Raw genomic sequence first — 20,729 nt, forward strand, 5'->3', positions numbered from 1 at the left:
CACCTATTTTGGAGTTGCTCAAGCCTCTGCTTTTATAGTATTTATGGGCTTTAATAACTCTAATCTCTCGTCCCAATTGCCATTTAAATCTGGAATGACCACTTCGAGAAAATGCAGTCAAGATTTCTAGTTTTTCCCCACATACTTGTCATGCCTAGGCCAATCCCCCTGGCAATTAAAAGACCGCAGAGAGCGCAATTATAAAAATATTTAATTATTGCAAGTCTCGGGATCTTCCTTGAGCCGTGGACCGATTTTCCGTATGCGGTTTGGCCTAAAAGCCAGCGAGAGTCATATGACTTGGCCGGGCCGAGATGGGCCGGGTGCCTTCATGTGGTCATTACGTCATGATGCAGCTTTTGGAGTGGCACAGCCAAAAGGCAAAAGACACGGGGAAGCGAAAAACGGGGAAAAACTTGCAGGCCGGGGCAGACAAAAACCGCATATTTGTTGTGAGCATTTTGTTACAATTTCAATTTTGGCCTGGTCCATTGTTGGGGGTCGGTTTCTAGACTCCACTCTTGATATGCTCACGGAATCTTGTAGTTTTATTTTTATTTTTTTTTCGCCTATTCGTTTAGGCGTCGCCTTCGCCTTTTTGTTTCGACTACTACTCGGCTTCTGCTAGCATTTGAAAGTGCATTTGTTTCGGTCTTGGCCAATATTTGCCAACTATCAAACTGGTTTATTGCGGTTGTTTTTCTCTAGTTTTCTTAAGCGTTGATGAAATGGCCTTTTCTAGCCAGCAGCCGCCAGCCCGACTTCTCAAGTGCAAGGGAGTGGGAATGGAAATGGGGAAGTTTTACATATTCAGTCATCAGCTGAACACATTTGTAAAGGCTTTAGGATAAGCATTTTCTAATAAATGAAATTACCAACCACTTTCCAGGTGAAGTCATAAAGCATACTAGTAAAAATTGCCGAAAATTGTCGGTATTTCGAAGGATTTTTATAATAATTAACAATCTCTTTAAATTAAATTGTATTAGTGTTCGAAATAAGCACTAAGAAGGTGTTAATCACTTTCCATCAATAAATTGCTGGCAGCTTTTAATTTAAACAAAACAAGACGGTGTCTCCCGACTCTCAAAGCTGAAAACTAGTTATGGGAATGTTTCTCCGATTCACTGCCACAAAAGTGAAAATATCTACAAAAACTTCACATATGTACGCTCTACTAATTGCAGTTCAATGCTTTCACTTGAGGGAACTTACTCTAAATTTTGAGTAGCGCCCACCCACCTGGGAATCCAGCTCTTTGGGTCCCAGACATGTCCCGCCGTAAAATATTCTGCTCGCCTAAGTAGCTGGCGCCCATAAATCTCCGGCAGTTTGCTGGCTGCTCAAAAAAAAGTGATTTACATACTGGAGGAAGCTCCGACTTTGGATCTGAAGCTGAGCGTTAACTCACTTTCGCTGTGAGAGAGCAAGGAGGCAGGGGAGAAATTAAATTGAAATTTGCCTCGTCTGCATTTAGCAAACATAAAAACAACAACAAAACAAAACTGAAAAATTTTTGCAAACAAGTAAACACAATTTTTTTTTCACATTTTCTGTTTCTTATTTATAGCATTTTGCATGCATATTTGATCAAAAACAATAAAATTGTACCGAAAGTACGAGGAACATGGCTGACAAAAGTCTTGCTTGGCTCTTTTGGGAAAAATCAAAATTGAAAGGTGGTTTTAAGAGATTTTTTGCAATGTTTTTGTGCGTTGCATAAAGATCATTATCATCGTTTGAAAGTCGGGGAAGTGCTCAAAACAAATCTGGTATTAACGAGTTGTGTTCATTATTATTAACAGGGCAGTGAAAGGGAAATTAGTCGATGAAAATTAAATCTTAATGAGCTCTCTAAATAATAGGTATAAATCTATCTTGTATACATATATTTTTGCCTATTTCTGTTCATAGAAGCCCTAATTACTGTAATAAATAACCATAGCCATTACTAGCACCCTTCAACTTTGTTGATATTTAATATTTATCCTTAACCCCCACCTTGATTTCAGCCATGATTATTCCATTTAATGCATAGTTCAGTGGCTTTGAACTATATCCACCTTTCCACTAATTCCACCTTCCGCTCAGCGTCGCCTTTAGCCGAGCAATTTACACTTTTTGCTCGGCCAACTTCAGACTTGAAACCCGTCGGAAGACAAAAAATTCATCATTGTCATCATCACTTGGCTGTTACGCATTGCTGGCCACGCCCCCTTCGCCCCAGAGCCCATATTTGTATATCAAGTGAAAGCTATACACATAATTTCCACTCTTCAGTCTCTACGGCTATGTATATTTTTTGCACTTGTTTTATTTTTAGTCGAAAAGCCTTGCACATTTTTCACATGATTGTGTTAATCAGCGTTCGCCTTTCTTGTACTAAAAATAATGCGAATTTTGTTATTTTTCATTCGAGCCTCCCGGCTCGACATTTGACCGTTTTACATAATGTAGAAATGCTCTTTCGTCGCCAGGCCCGTGGGAGAGGGCGGTTGTTTTTGGTATCCACACAGGCATAACCAAAGTTTCTGTTTTTGTGACCAACTAATAATAACAGCCATATAGTAGTTATAGACCATCTCTCTGGACTGGCGGATGGTGGGCGGACTGTTGTTGTTGCCTTCCAAAATTGGCCCAGTAAAACTGTTAGTCACCTCTCTCGTCTTCTGAAATGTGCTAAACGGCTGCGGTCATAAATTGCTATAATGTATACAAACATGTGAGTATTTTGTGGGCTTTCACTGGCCAAAAGTTGCGTGCGAATTATCAGCGAAAAAGGGAGGGATGTTCGCACAGAGGGCCCAGAGTTTCACCTGATCATGCAGGCTAGGTGTGAACTTTTTGGGAAAACTGGGTATGCGGGCTCTGAAAGGGGCATAAAGTATTTGTAAATTGCTATAAAACTATTGCTGATGTTTGCTCTTGTTACTGAAATTACTTGAAACCTAACGGTATGACTGGCTAAAGCCCTTGGAGCTGCTGGTGAAGAAAGAGTCCGGCTCGAAGGACCAAAGTTTCAAAAGAGGGAGGCTTTACTTATGTATGTGTAGTGGTAAATTTATACAAATTTTTGTATTCATTTTTATAATACAAATATAATGTCTAAAATAAAATTTCCATAAATAAATATGTAAACATAAAATCATGATGTTGGCTAATTATCTACAATTAAACATTTTTCAATTATAAAATTGTGGAATTATTCGAGAATACACATAATTAATATTTTAATTTTTAAACCCTTCATTTAGATACATTTTACAGAAAAAGTGAAAACATACAAGGCGTTGCGGATTTTAAAAAAATGAAAACTTTTTAAATTTATTATTAATACATTTTTAATGTACCACCCGCCGCAGGCAGACAGCAATAATTAGCTTTCCCATGGCCCACCAGCAGCGTGTAAAATTCCCAATATGTATAATTTCCATTGCAATGCGTCGAGCAAAATAAAACAAAACGCAAGACAAAACTCAAAACAAACCAAAGAAAAACAAATCACATCACTGGGGGTAATTACACGAATGTGAGTAACTGCAAGTCTCGTCGCCCGGGGCTATAAAGATGGATGGAAATTGGTAAGAAAGAGACACGGAGCGAAGAAAGCCAGGGAAACCGAAGAGTTGGCAATGCGCTCTTCGTTTAAGCCCGGCTCAAAGCCAGCTCTCTCCCTCTCTCTCGGTTGACCCGCTTTGGGACGTTCTAAATAATTTCTGTCACGCTTCTTCGGTCTGCAGTGAAAATAAAAGTAAATTTAGTGTTAGGTAAGCCCTAATCCATTCGGAAAACAAATTGGGAAACGTAATTTATGCTAATTCATGCGAAAGTGAGCCAGATTGCATAACCTTGCCTTGGTTCTACAGCAAACTACCATATATCTGACTTTATAGATCGCTTTTGGCGGGTTTTCGTTAGCTCCGACCGAGTGCATTGAACTCATTTTCTCCATATGCATTTGCATCGCGTGCCTGCTTAATGAAGCTGCCAAACATGTGTCCGAGAGTTATTTAAGCAAAACCAATTAATTTAATTAATTAATATCAATTCGCGAATGCACAAAAGAGATGTGCAAATAACGACAACAAGTGCGCGCATCAATATGGCCGGGAAATTATGCTTTCCTCTAGGATAATATTTTCCCTCGCTATAAATCATGGCCACATTTAAATATTTGCATAATTCTGTTGCTCTCGCAGCAAGATTGTCCCTTCACTAAATTGCAGCAAATAAAAAATAAATGTTTGCCCATTGCCGGATTGATTGATGGACTGATTGAGCGGCTAACTGATTGAATGAGAGTTGCAGCTGCATGAAATTGTCAAAATGAGCGTGAAATGCGTGCCACTGCATACTTATAAATCTGCATTTAAATCGTGTGTTTAATTAATGCCAGTAATTCATACATTAAATGTAATAATTTGTTCTGAAAAAAAGGGGAAAATGCGCTGATAAAAGATGGACTAGATAATAAGTGCTGTATATTTTGTGTAATTTATAAGCTATTTTAGTTTTTCCCATGACTATTTTTCCTAAAACTTAAATGTAACGTAAATGGTGACTTTTTTTATTTCCATTAACCATATCTCACTTTGTCTTAACTCTCACACCCTTGGTAAATAACCAACAAATGGTAAAAAATCTTTTCCCAAACGCCAATTAGTCCACAACATGTGTATTCAGCCTATCATTAGTTTACATCTCGACGCACTCGTTGCAACAATTTCGGTGTGTTTTTGGCCACATAAACATAAAAAAAGAGCGAAACTTGCACAATAGCGGACGCAGTGGCTCAGATCTCTGGCCTAAACACCTTTTAATGGCCAAAATTGTTATGGACGGCCGTCCGTCGACCATCAACCATCGACTAATGAGCGGGCAGTCAAGTCAGCGGGCTCTCAACTCTTGACTGAACCGAACTTAACTGGAGCTGGGTTCTGTAAAAGGCCAGAATAAACACTGAAAAATGTTGGCCAAGACAATGCAGTCGGCGTGGGGGAAGCTGGCAAGACATGGCTCTTTTGGCTACTTGAAATAGTTGATGTTGAGTTTGGCTTTTGCGGTTTTACCTCTTTTCATCTCTGTTAAGCTGGCCCCGAGGTGCTACACCAAATGAATTATGAGAAGAATTGAATGTAAAAAACAGCAGTAATAAAATATGAACAAAAAAATTGAAGCATTTAAACTAGATCAAGCATAAAAAAAGTACACAAACTGCACAGAAAAAAATATAAATTTAAGATATAATTTTAAGATTTAAAATCGATTCTTTTCTAATTCTGATGCTTCCTTTTGTTTTACTAATAATTGCTTTGCTAGACTTTAATTAAATTATATTAATTTAAATCTATTTAAATAGTTATTTATCGTATTTTCTAACCCATTTTTTTATTTTTCTCTGTGCATAGAACAAGCTGCAATTAATTTACTTGCTGGCGAGTACTTAAAGTCCGGCATAAATGTTTGAACTGATTTAGCCAGCAATTGAAGTTTTTATTTAATTATATTTATCAAATGCGACCCTGAAATGTCTTTTACTTTTTAGCCAGCTGCGAAAAACGGAAAGTTAAATGCCTTTGATGGAGAATCGAGAGCAAAGTCTTTTTTTAATCTTCCGCAGATGGACCAAACGCACTCTTCTGTCTGCCAGCTCGGTTCTCAGGCCGTTCCATAAGCAATTATGACCGGTTTTCAATTAAACTGAAACTGGAACTCGATTGCATTTCCTCCTCGAAGCGAGCCCCATTCCCGGGTGAAAGAAATGAAATCTCCTCTGCGGGGATCACACTTACCGCTTGGGGTACGGTATGCGCCGATACTTGAAGGCATTTTCCACATCGCGCAGCTTCATTTTGTACGAACGTTCGGCGTTCAGAGACATCCAGAGGGGAGTTACACAAAAAACACAAACGCTTGAGATCTTTTCCGGAGACCTTTCTTGGCCGAAAGAATTTTCCGGTCAGCACTTTTCTCACTTCTAGCCCCCGAGACGAGATTCGGGGAGATATAGACGTCCGTAGCGCTCGACGATCGCGGCTTGACTGAATGTTCCTTGGGGCTCTTGGCCGCCTTTTTGGCCAACTTTAAGACGTCGGCAGCGGCTTACGTTTCTGGCCCGCTCATTGTTGTTGCCTGTTTGCTTTTACCATTTTCTTCGGCGCTCACGATCGCGCTCTTCGCCTCTGTTTGCCCGCTCTCTTCGCCGCTCTTTGTCCGCCGCTGACGGCATAGTTATGGACGTGACTGTAGCCCATTTGTCTGTGGTAACATTTTTATTATTACCCGGCATCTGACATTAATCTACTTAGACATATTTATTTAGGTCGTTCAAACAGCTCAGTTCTTTCAGCCAGGAGTCTAATTTTGGCCACTTGTCCAAATATCCTTTATTGAAACAGTTGGCCAGCCAACCCCATAATGGATTCTTTAACCAGAAAGTCGAGCTCCGTGGGATGGAGACCACGTTGGCAAAAAACAAGAAACCAACCTAGAAGATTGCTTCAGCTAATTTCGCTTCTTAGACGAGGGAATTAGAATAGGAAACAGGTTTACCTTTGAACTTCTCGCACTCCCTAATGGCCAGTCCAAAAGCTGACCTTCCCGCTTTTGTAATTTCCATCGATTAGTTTTTGCCAGTCGTGCATAAATATAAGATTCTTCTCGGCGTTGTAGGCCCCTCGCATCGTTTGGGATTTTTTCTTTTTTTTATAATTTTGGCGGAGTCAATTTTATGAATTTCTATGGTAGTTTGGTTCCATGTGCCTCCGCACTTGCTGTCCACAGAGCGCATTGACCTTTGTTCGATTGAAGACACTTGTGGCACAGTGGGCCCCACAAGTTTATTGGCATTGTGTTGGGCATTTGAAGCTAAGAACTGTGTTGTAGACGAAATTAACAAGAAGCGAAGAATAAAATATAAAAAAGAAAAATAAAATTCAATAATTTAATACAAGGTTTTCACAGAGTTATCTTGAAAAACCCGAACATTTAAATTGATAAATTAATTAAAAAAATTCAAAAACAAATAAGCATATTGTACGAAATATTTCTTAGTTGAACTTTGTCTTCCTTTTGTATTTTATTTATTAAAAGTCAAGTAGATATATCCAAATAAAATCAGATTTTCAATCAAAAGTTGTTTAGTAAATCCTGTAAAAACTATATATTATAAATAAAATTTAAAAAATTACAAGCTTCACTTATGTTAAGAACTCAACAACTTTAAACTGATTAAAAATAAATTTAAGAAAATAATCATATACGAATATATATTTCTTTACGTACTTCTCTGACGCACTGTAGCTCACATTTCCGCCGACTGGCGTCTGTCGGCTGTCAGAGTTAAGCGTTTTACCCACAACTATCTGCATAGGTCTACATTTTCTGGACTGACAAAAAAAAAAAACGGTTTGCTTTTACTTACAATATTTTTTTTATTTCAGCAACAAGCTGAAAATTCGTGTAAATTTCTCGATAACAAAGGCAAAAAACTGAAGACTGCCGACGTTCACAATAAATCAGACAAAATATGATAATGCAACTGAAACGAAAATGTCGTTGTGCAGATGGTAGTAATTGAAGGCACTTCTGTAATTAGCAATAAGAAAGCATATCTGAAAGATTAGAGGGAGTGAGTTGCAGAAAGCACAACTCCTGCTGAAGACTTGCCAAGTTGCGGGAATTGCATCGATGAGTTTCTAAATCGATTGAGATGGATGGGACATCGAAATGATTGGACTCTTTCCCCGGTTTCAAAACTCGAAAGCTGACTACTTGTTCGACCGACAGTTTTCGGGTTCAGTTTATCAGCTGTCCGGCGACGGTTACTCACCATGGCTCGGCTATATCTCTGGTCCGATGTTATTGTTTTTTCTGCTGCCGATTGCTCGATGGTTGTTGTGCCATTTGTTGGTACTCCGGGTGTAGTTGTCGTCGCTGTCAAGCGGGACAATTGTGCTGAGCTGGCTACTCAATTGTAAACAACTGCAATTGGCCCTAGGTGCAAATATAAATATGCGGATCTGTGTGTGATTGTGTGTGTTTGTGGCAGGTGTGCGTATATATTGCCTTGGTCTGTGTGTGTGTTTTTACTACATAAAGCGAGGGTCCTTCAGGTAGTTGGTTTCTGTATTCATAAAAGGAAGTGTTTAACTACTATTTAAGGTTCTTAATTTCACACTTATTACTAAAAAATTATTACCCAGTTGTAAAAGACAATTTGTTGGCAATAAATAAATACTTGGCCAAATAAAAGGTACTAAATTCCGTATAAAAAAGTTGTTAAACAATAATAAATTTTAACTGAACTTAAACCTTGTTTAGAAAGGCATTTGACTTTGTTCACTGGAATTTTAATAATTTATTTTACATATTTTAAGAAAATAAATGTTATTCTGAAATTACTTACACTTTAATTTAAAGTACACAAATTAATGATAAATCCATACCTCGTTTTTTTAACTGCCTTACCACACCTCGTGGGAATTGTCCAGGCTTTCTGCCGCCCACGCTTATCAAAGCCATTTTCGCCGATTCCAGAGGCAAGGGTGTACAGGACCAGGGCCGGGGCCGAGGCCAGAAACAGAAACAGAGCTGCCGGCCATAAACACAGAGCCACAGAACGGTAGGTTTTCAGGAGTGCAGGTGGCCATGGGGGCCATGGCATTCAGAGCACACAACACGGGGCTCCGTGGCTTATGTTTTATGCGGGTTAACGAAGGGCATCGGCGGAGGCCGAGGCTTGCAAACCCCAAACCCAAATCCAATCCCAATCCCAAACCGGTGAGAACACACGCCTGGAGCAGCCGGCTTGGCTTTAACACCATCTCGTTCGATGGCCCGAATTTCCGAGGATGTCCACAGATGGCCGCCCGGATGCGGGCAATCAAAATCAGTGGCCTACTTGACTGCCAGCTATTTGAGCCCGATTTTCAGTTAGCCTTAGTTTGGCCAACGGTTTTCCCCAAGTGTCGCCCAGCATCCCGAATTCCCCCAGTAAAGACAGGTGGCGAGGCTAAATTGAATTTTTCCCATTTTTATTTTGTCTTAAAGTTCTGTTTTGGTTTTAATTGTCTTGGTTTTTATTAAATACTCATTTCATCTATTTGATTCAGTGCGTCATTATGTTGGAGATTTCCTTGTCCATATACGTATAATATCTCTATATAAATATTTGGTTTAGTTTTATTTTTATTATACAAGTGAAACTTAGGCTATTTAGGGGGGGAAACGAAACTGAAGGAACACAAAACTGATCTCCCACTCCCTCGATAGATCTCCGTTTTGTCTTTGTCTTGAATTAAATATGCGTTGACTGTACGCAGTTTGACTATTTACACAGCTGTCTGTATTTTGATATTATTTACCATCTCGCGCACGGTTTTCCTCTCTTTTTTGGGTTATTTATTTTCGAACATTTCAAATAAATTACATGCAATGTTTTATGCGCGGTAATAATTCAATTTCTCCCTTCGGTCGTTCCGTTTACTCGTATTTTATCTTCGAATACTACTTTAAACACAGTTGGCACAGAAATTTCCATAGTTTGGTTTGGTTGAGAGAAGGAACTGAACCGAACTGGTGATTGAGATGTGTGTGTGTGTGTGTGTGTGTGTGTGTGTGTGACAGTAATGGCCAACGAAGTAGTAACGGCTGGAGGCCGGTCTTAAAGCTACTTATTTAAATGCACTGCCAACCGTGTTTTTCCACTATATTTGCCGGCAGCTAAAATGCATTTCCCTGGCCTATGCGCCATTTTTAATTAATTTAATTTGTTTTCGTTTTATATGTGTTCTTCGGTATTATTTTATCTCATATGTGGATGCGTGTAAAATATCCTATATGTGTGTCGGGAAATGATAGTTCTTTGTTTTTCATCAAATTGTATAAAGTGCGCGTGGTTCTTTTACTTTCTTTTTGGCTATAAATATTTAGGTTATTTGCTATCAAAAAATGCCAAATGAAAATATTTGATTTAATTTATGTGTTCTTTTCTTTTTACCCTTTCATGGCGACTAAATCAGATATATATATATTATACACGTGCTTTCCAGTAACACTTTATTGAAGTTGAAATTTTAATGGGTTTTCATAGATGTGGATTCCGTCTGCATATGTCAGAGGTTTTTAATTTTTAAAATTCGCATTGCAGGCAGTTGCTTTTTTTATGCTCTGTATCGTTTTCATTCCCATAATTTGTGTTCCTAGTTTAGCGTCTATAAAATAAAGTACTTATGTCTTGTTTATTTGCTTAACTTTGGTTTGGTGTTTGCTTAATCCTAGCAACTGCCAAAAGTTTGATTGTTTATATGGGTTTCGGGACATGGCTTACATGGTAGATTCTGAGTACACTTCAGTATTATTCTTTGCTTGTAGTTTTTACAAGGTCCATATAGCGTTAGGAATATTATTTACTGCAGCTGATTATGGGAAACAATTTGCGTTCAATTTACGAACTCAAAAACGAGTAATTTCCTGACAAAAATATGTACATATGATTGTTCTTTTAGCTTTAAAATTCTTTTGGCAGTTCTCTCGGTCAAGATAAAGCGTGAACATATCTCTGTTTGGGAGTTCTACTTAACCATTAATAACAATTGCATTTTTTTTATTTTCTCGCTTCGATTTGTATGTAATAAACCACTAAGTGATGCTCTCGGCTGGTGTGTCTGTGCTGTACGATAAAAAACCCAAGAGTGCTGCAATATTTATAGACTATATACTAGCTAATGCCTAACCGAAAGTATGTATAATATATCATACCGAGTGTTATCCATGTAAATGCTTCGACTTGCTCGTTTAAACATTGTTCAGTATGTGCATGCCTTAGATCACAACACTGTAGAGATTTTCCTCAACGCTCCCCAACTCCCTTGCAAATGCTGCCAACAGTTTTCATACTTAGTCTAATCACTTAGAAGATAGTGCCAGAGAGCCCCGCGAAGGGGGATCTGCTGTCTTTAATTTTTACTGAGTTACTCTCTCTATACAATTTCATTGTAGTTTATGATCTTTTCCATTTAGTTGCTAAATGTAATTTGTTTACCTTCCTTTTAATGGGTGCTATGTGGAAAATATGCCAAAGGCATCTACGTACTGCCCACGAATTGTTTGCTCTCTAGCTGATCTCTAACCGTATTAAAGGTACCTAATTTACAATAGTTTTCTCTCTGTTCTCGCTTTTCTGTGTGAAGTCTTAATCAAAGAAATACTGAGGATAACCATTAAAAATGTTAAAAATTAGATTCAAACACTTCTGAAGAGTTGTTATATATGCCTAAAGTGTGATCATTGCAATTTTATATTTTAGTTTTAACAAAGAAATTAGGACAGAGTTTTCTGGTAACAAAAATATCAAGTCGTACGTTCCTGACTTCTAACTGTAAAGTATATACAGACTAGCTAGTGAAGAAGAAATTGATCAGAAAACCAAGGAAAACCTACTTAAAGGCTCATATCCATAAACATTCCCTTTAAATCTGCACACTCACGCGCTCATTCCCAATTTTTTAGACTCCCAGAAGCGTTTAGAAAAAGTTATCGACTTAAAATGTAGGTTCTTTTAGTGTCCTCATACCTTCAGGCGTTAACGCTGTATCTTTAAAATCCCCAGGCCAGATTTTGAACGGTCAGGCCTCCTCCATCTCCATGCAAAGCTCCACATGATCATAGGTGATGCCACAGCCGGCGGCAACATATCACACGGTGGTCTCGCGGTCCACGTGGATATATTCGACCGGCTGGAGCCCGTGTCAGGAGGCTGGGTCGATGTACAGAGCCTCCTTCTTGAAGTCCTTCTTCAGTGTGCCGATGCTGGCGGCGGACACATTGCCATTGCTCGCCCCGTTCATGAAGCCGATGCCCACGCCCATGCCGCCAACGCCCCCGACGCCGCCCACTCCGCCGCCCTTCTGCACCACCGACTTTTTCCGCTTCCTCATCAGGCCGAACATGCAAAATATCAGGCAGGCCGTCAGGGCGGCCGCAATGCAGCCCAGAGCGGCGAACACGCCGCCCGGCAATTCCAGCAGCTTGCGAGCGGTGCCGCACTCCTCCTCCGATTCGTCGAACCCGCTGGGGCAGTTGTGATGACCTGTAAGCAAGGAGGACAGAGTAAGAAAAAGGACTATGTAAAGTGAACTTGTGTGACCAATATTAAATTGGAAAATGGTTTTAAAACTTTATTTGAACTGATTTAGGTTTATATACAGAAAGGTTAATTCTACTTTTACTATGATACCTACATATATAATTTAATTCACATGACTTGACGTAATCAAGTACAATATTATATATTTTTGATTTTTTGTACCTGGTTCTCTTGAAATCTATTTAAAAAAAAGTTAAGAACATTTTTTCCACTGTATAAATAGATTTAGCTACCCAGATAGAGGCAGAGCAGAGCGCTGATTGAAAAATTGAAAGTAGATTGGGGTCTCGGGGAGGCTGCAGAGCTTCTGGGTGGCCTACTCTAAGGTTACAAATTGAATGCAGTGTCACTTGAGTGGCCCGTGGGGTCCGAAAGCTTGTTTAATGCCCTGGCTTTTGCGGTTAACCAGCTCCAGATGCAGACGCGCCTGGCTGCCCATAAATAATTGAAGCTAAAAAGGCAGAGTCCAGGCTAGCAGCCTTTGTATTTTTTCCAGCAAGCACAGAAGAGTTTAAAGAGTGCATATGGGGCTCTTGGTTAAGTATCTCTTTCACTAACCAAAGTTGCTTAAAAAAAGAAATCCTAGTTAAATCTATATAATTTTTAGATGTAAAAAGACATTTACTACTTTTCTTATTGAAACTTTCTTTTTTAAGAAAATCAAAATACAAGTGCTATATTAATTTTTGCAACTCATCTTACTGAGAGGGTATTCTGGAATAGTTACTATAATGATCCCTGGTTTATGCCCTGCTCTTCATCTCTCAAGTGCATCGCAAATAAGTTTGGAGCAGCTGTTGCGGCCATTTGGTTTGGGCTGCGCTGGACTGGGACAAACTTTTTGCACAAGACATTTTGGGGTTTTGTGCTGCGGGTTTGTCCAACAAGCGGCCATCCCACGAGTCGGCCAGCAACCGCCGGCGGCCAACAACCACCGACTACGCCAACGACAGCTACAGCGAGCAACTAACAACCAGCAGGACTATTGCAGGCTGTGTGCAGTTGTCAGGAAACTTTGCCTGATTACAAAAACGTGGACAGCTTGCATTGAAATTAACAGACAAGGCAGCCACAAGTGAAATTTCGGTTGCCTACCGCCGGACGCAGGCCCCCGAATGGAGGACGACCGAATACCAAAGTCGAAGACCGTGCGCCAAATCACGTACAAATATTGCAAAAATCCTTTCAAAGAGGGAGTTCCAAGGACTTTTTTGATACTTAATATATCTTTTGGTTATAAGGTATGTTTCTATATTTTATTTTTAAAAGAATTTATTATTAAATTTTGACTAAAATATAACTGTTGTAGGACATCAAAAATCGCAATCTGTACTTACCATCACACCACAGGCTGGCCGCAATGCATGCATCAATTTCAGGACATTTGTATTCGCAGTCCGACTCCTTGGGAAAGAACCCGAACTCGTTCAGCGTCTCGTTGGCCGTCGCCCCGCCCGCAGAGCCTCCTGCTCCCCCGGTGTTGGGGGATCCTGCGCCAGCACTGGTGCCGCCCAGTCCGCCAATTCCCGTATTGGATCCCGACGAGGAGGACTGGGAGGAGCTCTGGCTGCCGCCACCCAAGCCCGTGGTAACGCTCGCGTTCACATGCAGGTCCAGCTGCTGCAGCAGGGCGTTCTTGGTGCGATGGATCTCCAGCCACGTGAAGGCTATGTCGCCGGGCTCCTTGAGGATGGGCTCCAGCACAAGGCTGATGGGTCTGAAGGGAAATAGGAGAGAGATTGTTAGAGCACAGTTAAAAAAAATGTGGGTTTATTTTATGAGAATTATTTTAAAACAAAAAACGTATTTATACAAAATATATAGTGTATTTTTTTTATTCGAAACTTTACCCCTGGCAACTTAATTTTAATATCTTATTTTTAATAGCAGATATCTATACAAATTTCTTTCACTGCATGCAGAGCACTAGTAGCCATCTATGTAGTAAATATTTTCGTGATGGGTGAGGCTTTTCCCCTATCCCCTTTAATTTCACCGCGTCTGTCATGCTCTACATAACTTTTGTGGCAACTTTTTCGCCAATGGAATGGGTGGGCCCCAGGCTAGTATCTGGCTATATCCTTTACCCTATTCTGGCATCTCCCCAGCCTAGCAGTTGCTCAACTGCAACTAATTACGCGCAACTTTCTAGTTTCTATAGACAAAATATCTTATTCAGAGTTGGCTTAAGTCGCGCAATAAGCGAGTTAGCCAACACTTTGGTAATAAGATATTTAAGGCAATAGGTTTCATCGACAGGAAATTGAACTTAACTAAATAAATATTATTTTTAAAATGGGTTTTCTTCTTAATTTCAATTGTATCTTTCTTTATTGAATGCACTGTTCCCCCTCATTCTCTCGCAGACTTATATTTCCCAGCTACAATATCTACATTTTCTAATATTTCCCAGTTAACTCACACATTCTGTAGCTTTAGTGTGCGGTCATTTTAATTCACAACCGAGTTGAAAAGCCCGCAATTAATTATCTAAAAGGGCTCAACACACTCATTAGGCTGCACGGATATCCAGTGCAATGTCCAATTACCCTTTGGGGTCCCATAAAAATATGTTTTCACATGTCGTCCTCCACAATGCAATATTCTCGTTCTTCCTTTTTCTCCGTCTCCCATACATCTTCCCTTTCCTTTTTTATGTTCTGCGGCGACAAAATTGAGCAAAATGCAAACATGGGCAAAGGGGGGAAAAAGTTGACCATAAAATTTAATGGCGACACGTTAAATGCAGGACCAGGAAAACGGACACAAGGTTGGTAAACTGACCGGAGTTTTCCCCAAGAAAGGAGTCCGGCGTTCCAGGTTCAACGGTTCATTTCGGTGGCACGCACCTTGGACATAAATTGCCAGAGCACATACGGCCAAGTTCCCCTACCTGTATTCAAGCCCGCCTACCCCACATGTTCCACTTGTCTTCGCCCCATGTTCGTTTTGCATGTTTTCAGGTGCCCAAACGACAGAGGTAGAAGTTATGGAACCAAATTTTACAAACTATTTATAGATTTTTTGAGGAAATTTGTTAAAGGTTAAAATAATTTGCTTTTATAGGTACTATTTTAATTGCTTTTTAAAACATTTAATATAGGATTAATTCATTGAATGTAAAAAGATTTGAATTTTATTTTATTAAGAACATCAATGTTTTAGATCGTTTTTGTTTAATTGTAAAAGTGAAATATACAGGTACAGGGAATACGTTTAAATATTTATTGTATAAACATCGACGGTATCGATTAATTTATGCTTAACCAAAATAGGTCTCATATCCATAAAAGTTCGCATATTAAAAAAAATTAGAATTTAAAAAGTTGAAAGGGGTTTCGAGATAGGTTCTTATTATCTTATGGTTCATTTTAATTCGATGGCTATATTCTTTTTGCCACAACTGTGCCCATGTGTTCATGTCTGACGGCCATGTTTGTTTGCCTGGACTTGGTCTCTTTAACGTTTTCTTTTTTCCCTCGTATGTATATAGCATATTTCTTTGCGCTCAATTTCCTGTATTTTGTTGCCGTCGTAGCCATTTCCTGTTATTGCATTTTTAAGCAGAACTCTTTGATGGAGCTCTGGGGGGAGGTTACTCTCCCGGTTCGAAATAACAGGTAGCAGTGCATTTAGTACAAACTTTTTTTTTGAAATATTAGCAACTATTAAAATGCAATTAATTTCGGGTAAAAAGCTAAGAGGCTTTCCATGTAGTGCTCAGTTGCTCGAGTAGACTTGACTCACATGCACTCGATAATGGAAAGGCATGCATGTTTTTAGACTTTTCTGTTTCTTTCATTTCCTATTTCATAGATTTTTGGCCTTTGCAACGAGAGTGGGTAATTGGTCGGGCAGAGGTGGGCGAACTCAGAGACCATCCTTTTACTCTTACCATGAGCAGAAAGGTCAATTTGTTTCAATTTAAAATCAAGCCTATAACTTACTTATGCTAATATGTTTATAAGGAAAAATACCAGAAGAAAAGGTGGCAAGGTGGCAAAGAGTTTAATTAAGCAATAACTTTTATATTATTTCACACAAATAGAGCCATTCAAGGCTATCAAAAGTCCTTAAATAAACTTATTCCACTCAAGTACTCATCGTCATTTCAAGTAGAATCCTCAACAAACTAATTTTAAAAACATAATTATAAATATTTAACTCACTTGTTCATAAACAAGGGCTGTCCATTGGTCCAGTCCTCGGAGAATATGTGCAGGGACATTGGCCTTGGCCCACTCTGCGCCGGACACACAACCCTCATGGGTCGCAGAGGGCGTCCGGAATATATCATCAGCCTGTTTTTCGTGTGACACCTCATGGCATCCTCGGACGTGGGGTCCACCGGCAAATAAGCTCCCCAGGTTTGAACAAACAGTGATCTTTCCGCGGACTGGGCCTCAATGTACCAGGCCAAGCCCTCGCAGCTGGCATCCTGAGTCTTGAGGGGATACTTCAGATCATCCTCTCCTCCGGCGCCCTTCAGCTTCAACTGCTTCCTACAGTCCGGCTGCCGCTTGAACTCGTACGAAGCCGAGAAGAAGACATCCGCAAAGTCCTCCGATATATTTAACCGAGTAACCGTAAAGGAGAGCTCCATAATCCTGGAGTGGGAGACAAAGGTCAGCGGCGCATTGCTGTACAGAGCACTGGAGTTATCGCAGAAGCAGCCCAGCTGGATTTTCACATCCCTGAATGGGACATCGAACAGTCGCAGCTCAGTGATTCGACCCTCCGGGTCCAGTTGATTGCAGCGAGGTCGGCCTGTATGCAAATCCGAGTCCGTGGTGCAAGCCGTACCCTCGCCGAAGGAGACATTGTGTAGGACCAGCTTAACCCTCTCCGAAGGACCCGCCTCGAAGCGATACAAGCAGGTTATGTTTTTAGCACCGCCTCGCCCGTAAAGGAACACATTCCTCGGCACTTGGATGTTGCCCTTGCGCTTCCGGAAAACTCTGGAGCAGAGCGGCGGCACGGGGTCCTCGCCACGCCTTCCCGTCCAGGTCTCTCCGCCCTGCTCCGTGTCCACGAACTCGTAGTTGAGGGCAAACTGGGCCGGGAATAAAGCGGTACCCGTATGCGTGTGGAACTCCAGTTTCTGCAAGAGAAAGGGTATTGTGAGAGGTAATCTACACTGAAAGAGTTTTTAAAATAAGGGATTCTTATAAATACAGTCGAGTCTCGAAATGTCTCGTTGAACTCGACCTCGGATTCAGAATAATTGTTATGCAACCTATAGGAAATCATAATAAAGTTTTAAAATATTAAAATATATATAATTTTAAATAACATTTTCTAATTTCCAGTGCAGCGTTGCACAATGCGCGGAGGCTTCAATTTGTCATCACAATATTTGCAGTTCATATTTGTCAACGACGAGCGACGTCAAAAAGGCTAAGCAAGCTTATTGCGGTTGTCTGTTTGTCCGTGCATGCCACCAATGCCGCCCACGGAGCCACCCCCACTGCCACCCCTCGGTGACGCCCCCGTATTTGCCTTTGTGTACTGATGGATGGGTGTGTGTGTGTGTTCAGTGCTTTGGCGAATTTGAATTTGGCGCTCGCCTCTGGGAAATTCGCTTCGCTCCTTCGTTATTTGTGCACGTCTGGCGATGCAGTCGAGTGTTTAATTTGATTAATTTTGTCAAGTTTAAAGTAAACACGAAACGCTCTGCACTCTGCCAAAAAATTCCCAGTGCCCAGGTCCCTTTTCCCAGGATCCAACTCCGGTTGCGTTTTATTTGTTGTGAGAGCCCTTGGGCGTGCCAAATTGGGCACTCGGCATTCGTTACTCGCCGGCAGCCAAGGTGCAGTCACAAAGTCGCTTTGCTTTATTTCTTCATTCTTGTTTTTTTAAGCCAAACGCGCAAAGCGAACAAACAAACACAGCACGCCAGCTGACAAAATTAGAAAAGTCCTTCGGTTAAGTTCTTATTTTCGTTTATATCGTTGGGTTAGTAAACGAAGCCTGAAGGTAGGCTACAGTTTTGATTGGCATCAGGCTGCTGGGGAAAGAGGTGTTGCCTACTTTTTGGCTTGGATGGGAAACATTTACGATATTTTGAAGGCAGCGATGCACGTACGATATCGTAAAAGCCCTGATCAGCATAAGCTGATCTAAAGTTTTAATCTAAAGATTTAAAGTTTTTGAATTGTTATCTGTGGGCAATAATAAATAAATAAAATAAAAATAATAAATATACAAAAAAAACAAAAAAAAACTTTTAAGCATCGAAATTAATTATAATTTCGTTCGACTAGTTTTATAATGTTGTTAACCTAATCCTAATCACTCACCAAATCCCTTCCGGTGCTCACGTAGCTTTCCAACGGACTGCATGGCCTCTGCTTGTTGCCACCCATAACGGCACTACTGCCACTTACGCCACTGCCAATGGCCGTGTGGTCACAGAGCTTGGGCGTCTCGTAGTCGTAGATCTCTAGCATGAGGCGCCGCTTGCCCTTGGTGCTCATCAGGGCCAGAGCACTGTTTCGGTCCGAGCTGACCACTGCGGCAGCGGAGACCTCCTTGGGAGACTTGCCGCTGGCGATGAAGTTGAGACTGTCCTTGACGCCCGGCAAGTGCTTGGAGGAGGCACCTGCTCCTCCGGACGGACCGCCCGGCCCTCCACCCTGGTAGCCGCTGTACTTGTTCTCCTGATTAAAGACGCTCGATTGCGTGGGCCCGTAGATGTAGGTATCCACCGGGTTCCAGGCGTTGTCGATGTTGACCCGCAAGTTCCGATTCAGCTTCGGATTGCTGGCGCTGTAGTAGTAGCTGCCGTAGTTGCTCTGATTCAGGAGCGTGGGCTTGCCCCCGTCCGCCGAGGAGGCTACGGGCGGCGGTGGGGGCGGCTGACCGGTGGTTGAACTTGTCGATTTCATGGGCACATAGGTTCCATAGCTGTCCCACATCCTCAGGCGCGTTATCCACGGCGGCAGATCGCTCTGGGGGAAATAATAGGAGAATGGAGGCGAGCACATGTTATTGTTTAATTTTCTTGTTGACATTGTTTTTATATGCACTTGGAAAAACAACAAATCGTAGGGAAGTCGGTAGTTAGAGGAATTACATTAAATTCTGGCATGATTAATGGTTTGCTTTTATTAAAATATTATTAGAATCACATCATTAAATTAATAATGAATAAAAAACATCATTTAATAGGTAAAATTGAACTGATTTTATTTGGATACATGATTTTTGTTCTTTAGTAAGAGTTTCAATTATTTTAAAATGTTAAGCCTAACTCGTAATTATTCAAAATTTGATAATTTAATCCCATTAATTATGGGATTTTCCTGGTAACATTTCTGCTAAAAATTTTTTTGATTATTTTTTTGCAAGTCCATGGAAATGCTTTAATTTTTGTTTGGGTTTTTCACGCTTTCCCTTTGGCTGGTTGCTTTCTCCTTTGTTAGTTTCCCCTCATCCGTCCTTTGTCACATGTCATATTCAAACAGTTCCAAGTGTGAGTTATTTGTCGTTTGTCACTGTCCCGTTTTTCCATCCCCGTCCCCCGTCCCCCGTCCCATCCCCTGCAGTCTTTACATTCTTCGGAGAGTCTCCTTGTTGTTGTTTGCCGGCATTAAATATTTTTCCGAGACGCCTCCTTGGCTGACAATGTTTATGTTTTCCCCTCGCATCCTGCGCTATGCCATTCCTAGGCCCTGATTATTGTTGACTGTGTTAATAATGAAAAAGACAGTTGCAAACAGCTGTGGCTTGACAGAAGGAACTGAAGTAACAGACTCCCAGGTCTGGCCCGAAGTGTCGGCCCAGAAAACTAACTGACAGCTATTTAAGCTCGGGTACCTAGTCCTTTTAATTGGTCTGATTTGGAAGGAAAATAGCCGCAAAATTTGAGTCAATTTTTTACACTTTCATTGCAAATGAAGTACAATATTTGAATAAAGAAAGCACAATATGTGTCTGAATTTTAATCAAGTTGTTTAATCATTCTTCTCACTTATTTTCCAGCTTGCAACTTGACCTCCAAATGGCTTGGCACTCACAAGTATCTGAGCATCTGTACATAATATTAAATTCCTGAAATACCCTGCTTCCCATCACTTTCTCTGTTTTCGAGTTTAATAAATTCCACAGACAACACAGACCACACCAATGAGGGACACACAGGCATACCACACGTGCTGCACCTTGATTACTTTCACACATTCTTCAGGACATCTTTGCAGGACTCGGCTGTGTTCACTTTTCACCTGTCGCCTAATCAGATAAATTGCCAACAGCCTTTCAAGGTCGTTCTCCGTCTAGACGTGAATTCTGTGTGAAACACAGGCATCTAATTTATTTTTGGCAGACACACACGCCGGAGTCTTTGTAAAATTTCGGTTCCAATTAATTTGGTAACCCCATTGTGGCAAAAAAATAAATAAAAACGGGAGCAGATAAATGGTGACTGAACTCTCTGGCAACACCCACACAATTGTCTCTTCCGTTTCGGGGCTACGCCCCTCGCAGGATGCTCCCTCCGTCCGTGTCAATTGCAGTTGCCTCACCTACACTTTAAATTGCTAAAAATGAAAAGCTGCCAGCAGCACACAAATAAACAAAA

The 20,729-nt window shown here is 40.7% G+C and overlaps 2 protein-coding genes across 7 annotated transcripts in view; both read right to left on the reverse strand.

Annotated features, from left to right (window-relative positions):
* Window positions 1-6,029, reverse strand: part of LOC108083696 (heparan sulfate 2-O-sulfotransferase pipe) — a 40,420-nt gene extending 34,391 nt beyond the window's left edge. For all 6 annotated transcript variants that reach the window (XM_017179586.2, XM_017179589.3, XM_017179590.3 and 3 more), the window contains exon 1: window positions 5,793-6,029. In XM_017179586.2, coding sequence (XP_017035075.1) covers window positions 5,793-5,881 — 89 coding nt within the window. In that variant the 5' untranslated portion in view covers window positions 5,882-6,029. The remainder of the gene's footprint in view (window positions 1-5,792) is intronic.
* A 2,985-nt stretch (window positions 6,030-9,014) lies between these two features.
* The window catches only part of LOC108083641 (uncharacterized), a 51,373-nt gene continuing 39,658 nt past the window's right edge, over window positions 9,015-20,729 (reverse strand). The window contains exons 10-13 of the mRNA XM_017179513.3: window positions 18,448-19,098; window positions 16,318-17,249; window positions 13,486-13,865; window positions 9,015-12,091 (exon numbers count right to left, since the gene is read on the reverse strand). Coding sequence (XP_017035002.1) covers window positions 11,751-12,091; window positions 13,486-13,865; window positions 16,318-17,249; window positions 18,448-19,098 — 2,304 coding nt within the window. The 3' untranslated portion in view covers window positions 9,015-11,750. The remainder of the gene's footprint in view (window positions 12,092-13,485; window positions 13,866-16,317; window positions 17,250-18,447; window positions 19,099-20,729) is intronic.

Source organism: Drosophila kikkawai, chromosome 3L (assembly GCF_030179895.1).
Source record: "Drosophila kikkawai strain 14028-0561.14 chromosome 3L, DkikHiC1v2, whole genome shotgun sequence".
Taxonomy (NCBI): Eukaryota; Metazoa; Arthropoda; class Insecta; order Diptera; family Drosophilidae; genus Drosophila; species Drosophila kikkawai.